Source organism: Penaeus vannamei, chromosome 8 (genome assembly GCF_042767895.1).
Source record: "Penaeus vannamei isolate JL-2024 chromosome 8, ASM4276789v1, whole genome shotgun sequence".
Taxonomy (NCBI): Eukaryota; Metazoa; Arthropoda; class Malacostraca; order Decapoda; family Penaeidae; genus Penaeus; species Penaeus vannamei.
Genome location: NC_091556.1, coordinates 36,751,951 through 36,766,950, shown reverse-complemented (window position 1 = coordinate 36,766,950; position 15,000 = coordinate 36,751,951). Strand labels below are relative to the sequence as shown.

Genomic DNA, 15,000 nt, shown 5'->3' with positions numbered 1-15,000 from the left:
TTATTTATTTATTTATTTATTTATTTATTTATTTATTTATTTATTTATTTATTTGTTTGTTTGTTTGTTTGTTTGTTTGTTTGTTTGTTTGTTTGTTTGTTTGTGCAATATTATTATTGGAGATATGCAAAATCTTCCAGAGAGAACTGCTAACTTGGGCTCTCTTTCATTTGGTTATCAACTTTGTGAATTATATAAGCAGTATTTGTATCTGCTGGTACTTTAAAAGATTATCACTTCATAGTTTTACTGTAATTCCCTAACTTTCCTGTAATGATTATATAGTAAAATGATAAGGAGCAATTGTTTATTCAAGTAATAGTACTTTGATCATGTCAGTCTGTTGATATTTTATTCTCTTATATACAAATTATATACAAGTTTTATGTGGAATAGGGCAGAACACCTGCCTTTCAAAATCCCCTTAATCTCACCGTTGTCCGTGGCTTATTATACAGGTAGTATTTATGCATGTCAATTAAGATATACATGAGTAATTTAAATAGTAAATTATATGACAAAAGTATCTTATGAATATACTTGTATATACCTAAAGATTATAAAAGGATTAACATAATTCTTTGCCACTGTACCTGTGATTATATGTGGTATATAATACACTGCCTATTTGTTTGATATATGGGACCATTCAATGTCTGCATTAATGTCCCTGTTACATCTGTCTGCTGAGAATTACATATGTGATTTCAAACAGCTGCTTTCATAAGTAGCAGTCAATCATTAAATACAATTCTGACCAGGGACACCCAAATCCTTTTGTATCAACAATTGGGCAAATAAGTTCATTCTTAAAAAATAAATGTAATTAAGACCTTCATGTGAAAAATGATTGAATTGCTAATTATGTAAAAAACCCTTTAATATGTGAATGTTAACAGTAGAGTGTCTAAAGTCAGTAGTTTTGATTATTGTCTCTGTATATGTATTAAAAAAAATGTTTGTGCATATTACCATAAAATTGTCCATATTGATGGTTGCATTTCTGTTTGACAGTATTGTTGTAGGTTACAATTATATTTCCTTGCCTTTTCTGGTATTGATTTGTTGTTAGACAAATACGTATTTGATTACTGGTATAAATCATATTTCTTGGATTTGAGAAATATGAAAAAAAACAGGAAGCAGAACCAATTACAATAGACATTAACTTGATCTTTTTCTTCTTTTACAGATAATTGAGACATGGCTCATAATTATAATGATAGAAGTGGTGGGAAGCATATGACATTCGATGATGACCATGACAACTCAGAATACAATGCTAGAGACTCATTCAAGAGGAAAAATAATGAAGAAGACAGATTTGCCTTTGGCAAGAGGCAGAGGTTTGGTGGACAGAATGATAACAAGCCTAGATTTGAAAATTGGAATTCTGAAGCAGGAAGAATGAATAACTGGAATAGTAATAAAAACAAGAAGTGGCAAGATGCAGAACAGTTTGAAGAATACTTTGAAGATGTACCAAGACCAGAGAAGCCTCGGAAATATACCATTAGCATAGCAGTTCCTGCTTCCATCCTGGAGGAAACCTGCAAAAAAGATGAATTGCGAACATATGTTGTGGGTCAATTGGCAAGAGCAGCTAATATATATTCTGTTGATGAGATCATTGTGTATGATGACAAATGTTGGCGGAAGAAAAATGTGGCTGGCACTGGCAGTGACAGGCAGAATTTAATTGGTATGTATAATATGTTGCTTGTTACATCTGCATTCATAAGTACACATACATGTACATAAATAGCTGTGGATAAACATCCAACAACACTCCTCAACACATCCAAAACTGTGCACATGTGCATGAGCGCCAAATATCTTCGCGTACACAGACATACTACTTTAGATTCTGATGTACACTCCCACATGCATGCATAGGCTATGCATGCACACATACATATACATATTTGTGAACATGCTCATACATAAGCCTAGACAAATATACATGACAATATTCATTCACACAACCATATACATGCATGCAAGTCTATCTTCTTATCTGTTTATTTGCTTCTGAGTGTGCAAACTAAATCATTAAAACATGCAGAATACCAACAGGAACTAAGACATCACATAGTAAAGAATTTTGTGCTGTATAATCTTAATTAATTATTTCAGTATATTACAGTTCCATTGTATTTTTTTATGTTTATTTATTCATTCACTGAGTTGTGTCCTTTGAACATGCAGTGTGTAGTGTGAATTATATTGTTATTGGTAAACAGTAAAAAATTATGATCCCTCATACTATAGTGGAACTGAGTTTAAAATTAAATATTGTTGTACTTCAATTAGCAGTGCATTAATTCCCAACTTCTTTTCAATGTCTTTAATATTTTTATAGATTAAGAAAAGAACTATCACTCCATTGTATTTTCTTTCAGAGATGATGAGAATGTTACTTGAATACCAGGAATGTCCCCAGTACCTTAGAAAATACCTCTTCTCATTCCATCGCTTTCTTGGTAAAGTTGGGGTCCTGAATGCTCTTAATGCTCCACATCACCTACTCTCCAAACAGTGGTGTGAATACAGGTAAGAGATGCGTCTTATTAAATAACAATGGATTGTTTGAAGACCTGTTTTACTTTTAATGTTTGGTGTACTCCTTTGAGGCATTATCTATGAACATATGCTTAACAGTTTGTCTAAAGATGTGACTAGAGGGAGTCTTTGTTGTGAGAGTCTGAGGGAATCAGTTGAAGATATGCCAGGATATTCATAACACTAAGAAGTAGCCCATATGTTTTAACCCCATGCTGTCGGGCATGGCATGTACGTACATGTCATTGCCCATTGTGGATGTTGAAGCTAGTAATTGTTTGTACATATAGATGGCTTCAAAAATACTGTCACCAATGAGCCAATTACACAAACCACCTGTCTCACCAGTAACAATATAGTAAATATAATGCTTATAACAAAAATAAGTGTCAATATTGATAGCTTTAGTAAAAAAGAAAAAAAAAGAAGCATTTTCCCACTTTTTCAAGGAAAAGTGAGGTTGCAAGATCTTCTAATTGACTCCTTTGTGGCTAAGCATTGGCAGAGCCATCTATGTGGAGAAACATTTAACCAAGCATTGCCAGAGGGAATGCACCATTTTCCTGTCGGCATTAGGTTAAGACTCAGGAATCTCTTTGCACAGACACATTCATACCCATGAACATGTACCCACCCAACCACCCACTCATGGGGATATATTTATGGATATTAACATAAATATATATACAAATAATCAGGCATAAACTGCAAATATATATATATATATATATATATATATATATATATATATATATATATATATATATATATATATATATATATATATATCCAATCAAACTGTTTGGTATATACACATAATTGCAAGTATCTATATTAGATATACATACATTTTCTTAAATGGTAATATATTAGGAGTGCATGCTTTCAACACTAAATGTTCATTATTTATTTCAGAGAAGGTGTTGTGCTAGATAGACGAAACAAGAGCTTATCCTATGTTGATGTTGGTTTATCATCAGAAATCACCATTGATAAAAAGCTTGATGCAGGAGTAAGAGTAACTGTCAGACTGCCTCCAGAAACAAAAGATCTGACTAAACGTTTTGGGGTTGTTGTTTCACCCGACGAACCTAGAGAAAAGTGTGGCTATTATTGGGGCTACACTGTTAGAGTTGCACATTCTCTTACAGAGGTAATAAATTTTTTTTCTTCTTTTTCTTTTTCTCTTTGAAATGGAATGAGTCAATTGATAAATGCTTATAATATTGAGTCGATGATTATATTTTCTATATTGGAACCTCTGTTACACAGGTCATGACTGGGGGCAGATTCCAAAATGGTTATGATCTACTAATTGGCACGTCTGATAAAGGAGAAGACATCAAGAAAACTGAATACCCGAAATTCTATCATGCGCTTATTGTCTTTGGAGGTATGAGTGCTTTTGTTTATAGTCATTGCTACATTATGTATTTTTGGCATGTGAGTGGTGTCTGTCTTTCTGTCAGTTCTGTTTGTATATATCATAATAAGAAAGCTAGACAATCATTTATTGCTATATATTTGCAAATAACAGGAGAGAGAGAGAGAGGGAGGGAGGGAGAGAAAAAAGCTTCTGATATTAAGTTTTGCTTTTTCCATGATTTAGGTGTTGAGGGTCTTGAGTCTGCAATAGAAGCAGATGATCAGCTGGAAGCCACTGAACCACACCACCTGTTTGACTTCTACACCAACACATGCCCCATGCAGCAGGCACGCACAATACGCACAGAAGAGGCAGTATTGATTAGTCTGTGTGCTCTGCAAGATAAATTACTACCAAAAGGAAAAAACTAAATACTACTTGGAAGGTTGCTAAGTACTTGTTATAATTTTTTTTTTTTTTATTGAATTTAACTTGAGATTCTTGTTATATTGTACTTGGTACTGCTTTCATTATCAGTAATAGTACCTGCAAATAATAAAAAAATATATTTTTTATTGACTATTGAAAGTTGTCTTCAATCTCATACTACATAGAATACTTTGCAAATGGTATGGTTTATATTACATTAGGATTTATTTTTAGTTGTAGAGGACATTTGTGAAAATGATACTTGTTGAACTAAAAAAAAAAATCCAGTTTAATTTTTGACCTGTATAACCATTGCACAGGACTCATAGAACATAATAGGTATTCTGAATACTTGCATAAATAAAAATATATGTATATATTTATATATGCAATTTACTGCACTTGGATAGTACTCTAAGATTGGGATTTCATAAAATTTGATGAGACTTGAATATTACTTGGAGATATAAATTCTGTTTATATCCTTTCTCAATAAAATATGATGTTGGCAATTATGATGAAACATTCCTTCCAAGCTTTGTTTTTATAAATGAAAACGTTAAACAATGACTAACATGGAGGCATGGTAGAACTCAAAGAAATATGCATATACAATAATTGTGTTTAAGTTGCATTTTTTTCAATATGATGGGACATTTTGTTTGCCATGTTACTTGTGACTGATTAATACTGAATTAAAGTCTTAAAAAAAAGAAAAGAGAAAGAAAGAAAGGAAAAAAATATTTATATATATATATATATATATATATATATATATATATATATATATATATATATATATATATATATATATATATATATATATATACATATGCACACATATATTCCATATTTTAAGTAGGATTACCATTGAGGCCCCAAAAAGTAAATGAAAATAGTGAAGAAACCATAGAAAGGAAGCAATAGAATCAGGGACTGGTTTGGAAATGGAGAAAATAAGTATGTTTGAAAGTATTGAAAACAAAACACCCTTTAGAAGGAGGTATCAGTAAAATATATTCCAAATATTATTTAAAATTGAAAAATAAGTGAGTGAAAGGAGAACAAATGTTGCAAGAAAGGAGAGAAGGAAAGGTAAAGGAAAAGAGAGACAAACACAAGATAAATGTGTAAGAAAAATTAGTTTAATTTTGTAGATATAGTTAGGAGTCCAAGGAATTTAAGCAAGCAAAATCAGCAGGATGGATTACATGTAAATATATTTATTTTAAATTTTTATTTTTTTCTATTTTTATTTATTTACATATTTTTAAATAATGGATTTAAAAATAATTTCCCATTTTAAAGGAAGGGTATTTCCTGCTGAACTGCGCAAGATGAAGATTGTGTATGGCTTTTCATTGTCAATCAATAAATTTTGGTCCAACTACCACGAAACAAATGACTATGTTGTGAAGATCATGTTGTTGTATTGTAATGAAAAACTGCATAAAAAAAGAAAGAAAAAAAAGAAAATAAACAAAATTGTATAAAAGAACATTGGAGTACCTTTTGAAAGCAAGTACCTTTCCCTGACACTATTTATATCAATGTTGTTATAATTATTGACATTATGATTATTTTAATGCCATTAACAAAACTAATGGATTAGAAGATTAGATAGAACATTTTGAAAATCAAGTAGAGTCTGCACAGTCACCTTTTTGGAGACAGATGATTGTAACAAGTTAAAACTTCCTTGAAATAACGAGAAAATGATAACTTGATGCGATTCAACTAAATAGCAAAGGACGGGTTGATTGATTAACAATAGACAATTATGTTCTGAACCATGAAGTTTTTAAATCAGAATTATCAGAAAGGTTACATCAAACATAATTTATAATCAAATAATAATAATATAATCAAATTTACATCAAACATCTTGGTCAGCAGAATGCAGGAGCACCATGACCCTCAAAGACTAAATTTAGAAAGACCTTTGGTAAGTTTTAATGAATACTTAAAACTAAAAGGAAAGTAACTGTACTGTATAGAACTGGTGTAGGAAAAGAACTGTGGGCTAGGATTTCCTTTATACTTTATCGATCCTGTAAATGGGCTAATACCCAGGGATAACACAACTTTACAGTATCAAGTGTGACTTAACATGGGCATTCCCAGTAAACAAGCAGTGCAGTTCATTACCCAGTTGCTGAGTACATCCCCCCCCCCTAAATAAGAATGTCTGATATTTTAGTGCAGAAATTAATGAATTCATCTCTTAAACTTTGCCCCCTGGACGCCGAAAAGGACCTGCAGCTCCCAGAACCCCCAGCTGTTTTTGGGTGGAACCTACTTTGCTCCCCCTTCCCACTTCAAAATACCTTCCTATGCCTATACTTACCCTTCCCTTCATATACATAGCTCTGGAATGGATGGTTCCAATAGGCAGTTCCAAATCATATGAGCCAGAATATACTGAAACTTTTAAAAATAAGTGACTGATTGATCAAAATATCATCATGCTCTTATCTGTACTGAGTCTTTTAAGTTTATTCTATTTCGGTCACTTGCCAGACCAGAGATAAAGGGATAAACGCATGTAATCAATATTATTGTTATATTAATAGTATAATATAAGTAAACAAAAATACACTGGTCGTGAAGGTTAGGCTGTATAGTGGAGGAAGCTAAATGATAGCGGGCACTAACTCGCAATATGTTTTGCAAAGAAGCTTAGGTCTGATAAGCGACTCTATAGGCTAATACCCTATTTTTAAGGGGAAAATCCTATATCACTTACAGAGCAAACCATAATTATTTTTTTGACCAGACACTACAAATGACCTTGGTCTGGAGAACTGTAGGTCACATTGAAGTAAAAGTTTATTAATATCCTCAAATAAACACCAGCGTAACGGTGCTGCGCTTACGTTCACTAATATTATTTCAGATTGTTACAAACGTGTACGTAATGAGAAATAACTTTAAGTTGGATAAGAATACTGATAAGTCCGATATCCGAAGCTGATTCTCGTCAGGGCCATGAGGGTAGCCCGGCCTGCGCCAACTAATGTCGACTCGTTTAGTGTGTCAGCTAGGGCTGCCACACGTTAGTCCTTACCCACTGTGGGGCCCAACCACACCGGTAACTTTCAGACGACAATTGCAACTTCTCACGCCTTGGCGGGGCGCAAACCGCCGACCCCTCGGAAGAGAGGCCGACTCGTTACCACTGCATTATTCCAGAGGCTTCTTTGAGCTGATATTCTTCTATTCAGGTCATGTGACTGGTTGCGGACAATAAGGTATAGAAGTTGATGCTACTTAAGCTACGATCCCGTGCAGACAATATAGTTAAGTGCAGTGAGGCAGACTGTATTTTAAGATTTTAAATACAGATTAACTGATATATGCATGCACCAGTAATGATTCCTGTCAAATTTATTGATAATGAAATATATATAATCATTTCTTATTTACATATAACTCGTCAACCAACCCAATTTTGTACTTTCATATTGTAACGAGTTGGGGTATTGCTCAATTGGTATGCATGTGTTCGCGAGAGCGCGCGCGCGTCTGTGTATGTGATTGTAAGGAACAGACAGACAGATTCATCTTTCCAGATCATGTATCAAGAAAAACAGGATCAAGTTCATAATACATTATTTATCTTTACACATCACATCAGACAATCGTTTATATATATATATATATATATATATATATATATATATATATATATATATATAGATAGATAGATAGATAGATATTACATATCAATTTTCCACATTTCTTAAAGCTTAGTATTACAAATATATAATATTCTGCGTGTATATCCTAATGCGGATGATTATAAAATATAATACAGAAGACACTTTAAAAACAGATAGCTGGTAAATCTCAAGACTAATTTACAACTGATATTTTGAGATACTTCGAGCATGTAGCCTAAATGAATAATGGTAATAATAGAAATGACAATAATAATGATAATAATAGAAATGACAAAAATAATTATAAGAATAGAAATGACAATAATAATGATAATAATAGAAATGGCAATAATAATGATAATAACACTAACAATAATAATGATTACAATAATAATAATAACTATTATTACAATAATTATAATAATATCATTATTATTATTAAAACATGAAAGTAATAATGATAAAGATAATAATAATGCTGATAACAATATCAATGATGCTAATTAATGTAAGGAAACACTACTGAAGGTGGAGTTAAGGGAGAGATTTTGTTCACTTAATCGAGCAAGAGAAATTCTAGAAGAATCATGTGTCACAAAACGTTCTTCCGAGTTGACCGAGAGTCACTGGCCATTTGTCCTCGAAAACAATTTGTACTCTTTAAGGTAAACAAATATCAAATTCAAAATCAAATTCACCGGTCCTTGTCGGGAAACACCTATGCAGGCATTTGACCTATTCTAACACTGTGGTTTCAGCTCTTTTTATTGTATAAAGAATGCACAGCTACAAATTAACTAACACTGGCAAGGCTGACCTGAGTTACTTTTTACGTCACACGGTTGGGCACTTGGCATATAGTTTTGAATTAATGATAACGATACCAATGATGTTAATAATAACATTTAACGTTCAGTGGTAACTTCAATGCACAACACGACTAGCTGTCTCTCGCAAGAATGGGTGTCCTGTCCGAGAAGTCTGTACAACTCGAGCGAAGACGTTAGGCCTCGGTTCAACCTGCCGTTACTCGTCCATCCGTCGCAGGCGATCGCGGACCGGTTCCCCGTCACTCCGGAGCCGTGCCAGACGTGCTTCGATGGCCTGTAAGGAATCAATTTAGCGTGTCATTTGTTTTCAGAAGTTTCGGTCTGTAAGGTATGAATGTTAATTGATCAGTGTCGTCTTCTAATTCACTGGCCGAAGGTACACGTGAAATTTAAAAGGACGAGGATGCTTACCAAATGGAGCTTTCCATCACGTTGTCGCCGCCGAAGCTGATGAGACTGGGTCTTCTGGCGAAGATGGCCTGAGTCCCGCTGAAGATGCTGTCCCAGCTTTCGAACAGTTTCTCATCCTGAGGTAGGAATCACAACTACATAATCTTACGTAATATTAAATAAAATATATGATATTATATTATGGTCCATACAATACCACAAATATTCTCATTTCATAGATGTAAACACATAATGAAATAAAGGTCAACCTTGAGATTGATGATGGGGAGGTGTCTGTCCTGGCGACGCACGATGGAGTTCAGGTCCTGCGTGTTGGAGGTGAGGAGGGCCCTGAAGGTGCCCCGGAGACCCGCTTGTCGGGACTGCCGGAAGCATCGCCGGTCTGCGCGCCGGAGACCGCCCATGTTGCCGTCGAGGGGCGCATTCAGGGCTGCCAATCGTAGCTGGAAAGTAATGCATAAAAGCATTTTGCAATAATACGCTGCGTAAGTAGAACTGCAACTCTAGTGAAAGTTAACGCTCAATTCCTGAGTCAGCAGGTCGGTGTGTTTGTGTGTGTGTCTATCTATCTATCTATCTATCTGTATATATATTTATTCATATCTATATCTATCTATCTATCCATATTTATTTATATCTATATCTATCTATCTATCTGGCTATCTAATGTTGCGTTCACTTTAGTATTGCTTTCTTAAATGTTTATGTACATAGATGGCTCTGCTAATGCTTAGCCACAAAGGAGTCAATTAGAAGATCTTGTGACTTCACCTTTCCTTGAAATAGCGGGAAAAACACTTTTTTTCTGACTAATTCTATCAATATTGATACTATTATTTTTGTTTTAAACATTATAATTGCTATATTGTTGACATCACTAACTGCAGTATTTAATACTAGAAAATATGATCGAAAATCAATTGGATTCTTAGTACTTGTAGAGCCATCTATATGTAAAAAAACAGTTACTAAATTAAACATACAGTGGGCATGGCATGTACGCACATGCCATCCCCGGCGGCACGTGTATATATATATATATGTATATATATATATATATATATATATATATATATATATATATATATATATATATATATATATATATGTGTGTGTGTGTGTGTGTGTGTGTGTGTGTGTGTGTGTGTGTGTGTGTGTGTGTGTGTGTGTGTGTGTGTGTGTGTGTGTGTGTGCATACATACACCCACACACACATATATGTATATATATATATATATATATATATATATATATATATATATATATATATATACGATATATGTTAATCAGTTACTTAATGTTTTCATCCATCTTTTCATGACACAAGCTTGAACTTACGCTTTTGCCGCCTGAAGGAGCAAGTGGTCGGTCACTCAGTCTGGTATAGTCGGGCATCATTGTACCCATCTGTAAGAACAAAGATAGCAATGAGATATGTTGAATAGCAAAAGAAGAAGAAGAAAATTAAACATGGACAGATGTAGACAGAAAAATAAAAAAGGAGGCAGAGAATCACATTAGCTCAACCAAATGAAAAATAAAAAGTAAACAAAGAAATAAAATCGTAACAAATACGCCGATGTTTGAGACGAGACTCACCCTGACATACCGCCATGGACAGACGTAGACAGAAAAATAAAAAAGAAGCAGAGAATCACATTAGCTCAACCAAATGAAAAATAAAAAGTACAAATGAAAAATAAAAAGTAAACTAAACAAAATAGAAAAGAAGCAGAAAATCACATTCAACCAAATGAAAAATAAAAAGTAAACAAAACAAAATCATAACAAATACGCCGATGTTTGAGACGAGACTCACCCTGACATACCGCCATGGACAGACGTAGACAGAAAAATAAAAAAAGAAGCAGAGAATCACATTAGTTCAACCAAATACAAAATAAAAAGTAAACAAAACAAAATCATAACAAATACGCCGATGTTTGAGACGAGACTCACCCTGACATACCGCCATGGACAGACGTAGACAGAAAAATAAAAAAAGAAGCAGAGAATCACATTAGCTCAACCAAATGAAAAATAAAAAGTACAAATGAAAAATAAAAAGTAAACTAAACAAAATAAAAAAGAAGCAGAAAATCACATTAGTTCAACCAAATACAAAATAAAAAGTAAACAAATAAATTAAATCGTAACAAATACGCCATGTTTGAGACGAGACTCACCCTGACGTACCGCCACGGACAGACGTAGACAGAAAAATAAAAAAGAAGCAGAGAATCACATTAGTTCAACCAAATACAAAATAAAAAGTAAACAAAACAAAATCATAACAAATGCACCGATGTTTGAGACGAGACTCACCCTGACGTACCGCCATGGACAGACGTAGACAGAAAAATAAAAAAAGAAGCAGAGAATCACATTAGATCAACCAAATGAAAAATTAAAAGTAAACAAAACAAAATCATAACAAATACGCCGATGTTTGAGACGAGACTCACCCTGACGTACCGCCAACCCCTTTTCACGCGGCCAACGAACGCGTCCTCCTCCTCCAGGTAGACCAAAGTGCCTGGCGATGGAGTGGGGGTCACCTGCGCAGTAGATCATAATTAATAATAATAATAATAATGATGATGATAATGATAATGATAATGATAATGATAATGATAATGATAATGATAATGATAATGATAATGATAATGATAATGATAATAATAATAATAATAGACATCATATACTTGCTTAAGACAAGATAACGTTACAAAAAGATGGTCAATTACTATAACTTGGAAACTACATTTGTGCCCCGTGCCTGCTGCATGGGGCACAAATAATAATAATAATAATGATGATGATAATGATAATGACAATGATAATCATAATGATAATGATAATCATAATGATAATGATAATCATAATGATAATAATAATAATAATAATAATAATAATAATAATAATAATAATAATAATAATAATAATAATAATAATAATAATAATAAAAATAGACATCATATACTTGCTTAAGACAAGATAACGTTACAAAAAGATGAAGTCAATTACTATAACTTGGAAACTACACACGGAAGAAACTTGCTAAAGGTTAAAAAGAAAGAGAAAGAGAAAAAAGAAAATACCATATAATCGTAGACGTTCATTAAGCTTTTCCTTTCGCACTGACCATCTTCTACGTACCTGCTGGAGGGCAAGGCCGTTTCGGAATGTGACGGGCTCGTCTATGCAGAGGTGGTCGTCTTCCGCTTGGGTCGTGTCAGCCGGAGGTAATCCTGGGGAAGCAGGTCAAAGGGTGATATCTATATCATATCTATATAGTATAAAATATAAATATATAAATATAAAAATATAAGTATATAAAGTAGTCAAAGGGTGAGGATATTGGTGATACTAGTAATGATAATGATGGTAACGATGACGACGATACTGGTGATGATAATAATAATGATAATAACGGCAATCATAATGAGAACAATAATGATGATAATAATAATGGTAATAATAACAATAATTATAATAATAATGATAATAATCATGCTAATGATAATAGTAATAATGATAATAATCATGCTAATGATGATAATAGTGATGATGATAATATTAATAATTATAGAAGTGATATCAATAATACCAACAATGATAATGATAATAATGACAGTAATAATGATGATAATAATAATAATAATAATAATAATAATAATAATAATAATAATAATAATAATAATAATAATAATAATAATAATAACAATGAGAATGATAATGGAAATGGCAATAGTAATGATAAAATACTAATGGCAATGATAACAATAATGATAATAATAACAACAATACGAATGACCATATTATCATCAAACGTGTTATATTTGCATCTATCAGTACATCTATCCACCTATTTGTACTTGCGTGTCCATACAGAGGCTCCTTAAGCAAGAAATATACCCGGCAACTCGACCTACCAAGGCGTAATCCTCTCAACAGCGGTGGCTCACCCGGAGGACGAAGCTGCAAGGAAAACGTACACTTATTTTGAGTACTGTGGAGAATAAGGCATTTATTTTCGTAACGGGTATTCATTTCGCTCGCTTTATCAACTTGACTTTTTCTGGATTTAGGCGAAGGTGATGGTATAACTTGCAGGAGTATATGGTGAATGATATAAATAACCCAAAAATGTGGACTAATCATGAAAAAAAGAGAGAATAAGAGATTAGATAAAGACGGAACGTAATGCTTAGCAACCCCGTTTATCGTTGACATTCGCTCACCTGGTGCAGCGTCGCTTTACCACAGCCAGCGGGTAGGCTCGGGAGGCCAGGTGGACCTACGGGGCCATGTCGTCCTGGCCTGCCTCGTGGCCCTCGTTTCCCCTGGAACGGAAAGTCTGGTCAGTCTTTGCTGAAAAATTGAATTGTACTAATTGCAGATACCAAATTAGACGACTAGGGTACATATTTCAGTCCTAGTAATGATTTACTATCGTTATTGTTATCATTTTCATTGTGACATTGTTATCATCGTCATTAGTATCATTATTATTATTATTATTATCATTATTATTATTGATATTGTTATTACTATTGCTGTTGTTCTTATCATGAGCATCATCATTATCAATATTTCTGAATTTTTGTCTACCTTAAGTCTAGAGATGTTTAATCTTCCTAATGTCTTCCTACCTTTTTATGTATGTCTAAAAGTAAATTATAGAATGGAAAAAAATATTCAGATATCTAGAAGATACTCAAATTATTCAGTATTACTGTAATTACTGTGAGGTAATGATGCATTAATAAATTGTCTACGTAAGCCATTCATCATTAAACATTCTCGCCATAAGTTCTTTGCTTTTTACTTCATGTTTTATAGATCTTGAAAATCCTTAAGCACATATCACTTACACGTTCACAAGATGGAAACTGATCAAGAAATATATTTCAAGGATTTAAACACTGCGAAAACTTTACCTTCTTGCCTTTCTTCCCTCGCTTGCCTGCTTTGCCTGATTTGCCCTGAAATTACGTGCTCAGTTTATTTCTTATTATCAATTTCTTATTATTAACAATGATCACAGATGAGAAGGTAGATGACCAGAGATGGATGGAACGAAGAGGAATGAAAGAAGAGCGAGATAGCACGAAATAAGTGAGGGAAACTTCAGAAGAATTTACCCTTCCTTTGCTTTTGCACGTAAAAAAATAAAATAAATAAATAAATACAATAAAAAGGTTCCGAGGAAGACTTCTTCAACTCCAATAAAATGGACAGAAATGAAGGGGATTCATATGATGATATAAGCTAGATAACATTTTAAAGAAAAAAGTGTAATTGTAGCGGTACATACTCTTAACGGGGTTGTCGTGCTTACAGAATCAAAACAAAGATAAGTCGATGACATGATGGGTATGAAAGCTTAAACACTACAGCACGGAACCACCAAACTAGGGGCGATAAATGACGAATGCTGTAATACGCATGCATGAAATAACAGAGAGAACGAATAAGTTACTGACTGAAGTGCTGTATACATATTCGTCAGAATTCCACGCAATTTTAGTGAGGATTTAACAGCAAACACTTATGAAACAACAGTAGCAGCATTGTAGCACGTCAAAAGGTATTGAGGAAAGCAGTCACTTACTTTCTTGCCTCGGCGACCTCGCTTTCCTTTCTTTCCCGGCCTTCCACGTGGGCCAGAGGTTCCTGCGTCTCCCTAGACATGGGGTGAAGATAAAGAAGGAACTAAAACAAGGCTCGGTTAGCT

General features: G+C 33.5%; 2 protein-coding genes across 6 annotated transcripts in view; one reads left to right on the top strand and one right to left on the bottom strand.

Annotated features, from left to right (window-relative positions):
- Positions 1-4,869, top strand: part of LOC113803922 (putative methyltransferase C9orf114 homolog) — a 14,014-nt gene extending 9,145 nt beyond the window's left edge. For all 3 annotated transcript variants that reach the window (XM_070124632.1, XM_027354732.2, XM_027354731.2), the window contains exons 2-6: positions 1,193-1,702; positions 2,403-2,553; positions 3,478-3,715; positions 3,835-3,955; positions 4,172-4,869. In XM_070124632.1, coding sequence (XP_069980733.1) covers positions 1,204-1,702; positions 2,403-2,553; positions 3,478-3,715; positions 3,835-3,955; positions 4,172-4,359 — 1,197 coding nt within the window. In that variant the 5' untranslated portion in view covers positions 1,193-1,203 and the 3' untranslated portion in view covers positions 4,360-4,869. The remainder of the gene's footprint in view (positions 1-1,192; positions 1,703-2,402; positions 2,554-3,477; positions 3,716-3,834; positions 3,956-4,171) is intronic.
- Positions 4,870-6,378: 1,509 nt separating this feature from the next.
- Positions 6,379-15,000, bottom strand: part of LOC113814434 (serine-rich adhesin for platelets) — a 33,413-nt gene continuing 24,791 nt past the window's right edge. For 2 of the 3 annotated variants that reach the window (XM_070124630.1, XM_070124631.1), the window contains 10 exons: positions 14,878-14,949; positions 14,204-14,248; positions 13,505-13,606; positions 13,196-13,241; positions 12,420-12,511; positions 11,726-11,818; positions 10,599-10,667; positions 9,509-9,703; positions 9,261-9,376; positions 6,379-9,123 (listed from right to left, as the gene is read on the bottom strand). In XM_070124630.1, coding sequence (XP_069980731.1) covers positions 8,925-9,123; positions 9,261-9,376; positions 9,509-9,703; positions 10,599-10,667; positions 11,726-11,818; positions 12,420-12,511; positions 13,196-13,241; positions 13,505-13,606; positions 14,204-14,248; positions 14,878-14,949 — 1,029 coding nt within the window. In that variant the 3' untranslated portion in view covers positions 6,379-8,924. Of the gene's footprint in view, positions 9,124-9,260; positions 9,377-9,508; positions 9,704-10,598; positions 10,668-11,725; positions 11,819-12,419; positions 12,512-13,195; positions 13,242-13,504; positions 13,607-14,203; positions 14,249-14,877; positions 14,950-15,000 lie in introns of those variants that run through there. The other variant, XR_011398703.1, reaches the window with a different exon arrangement.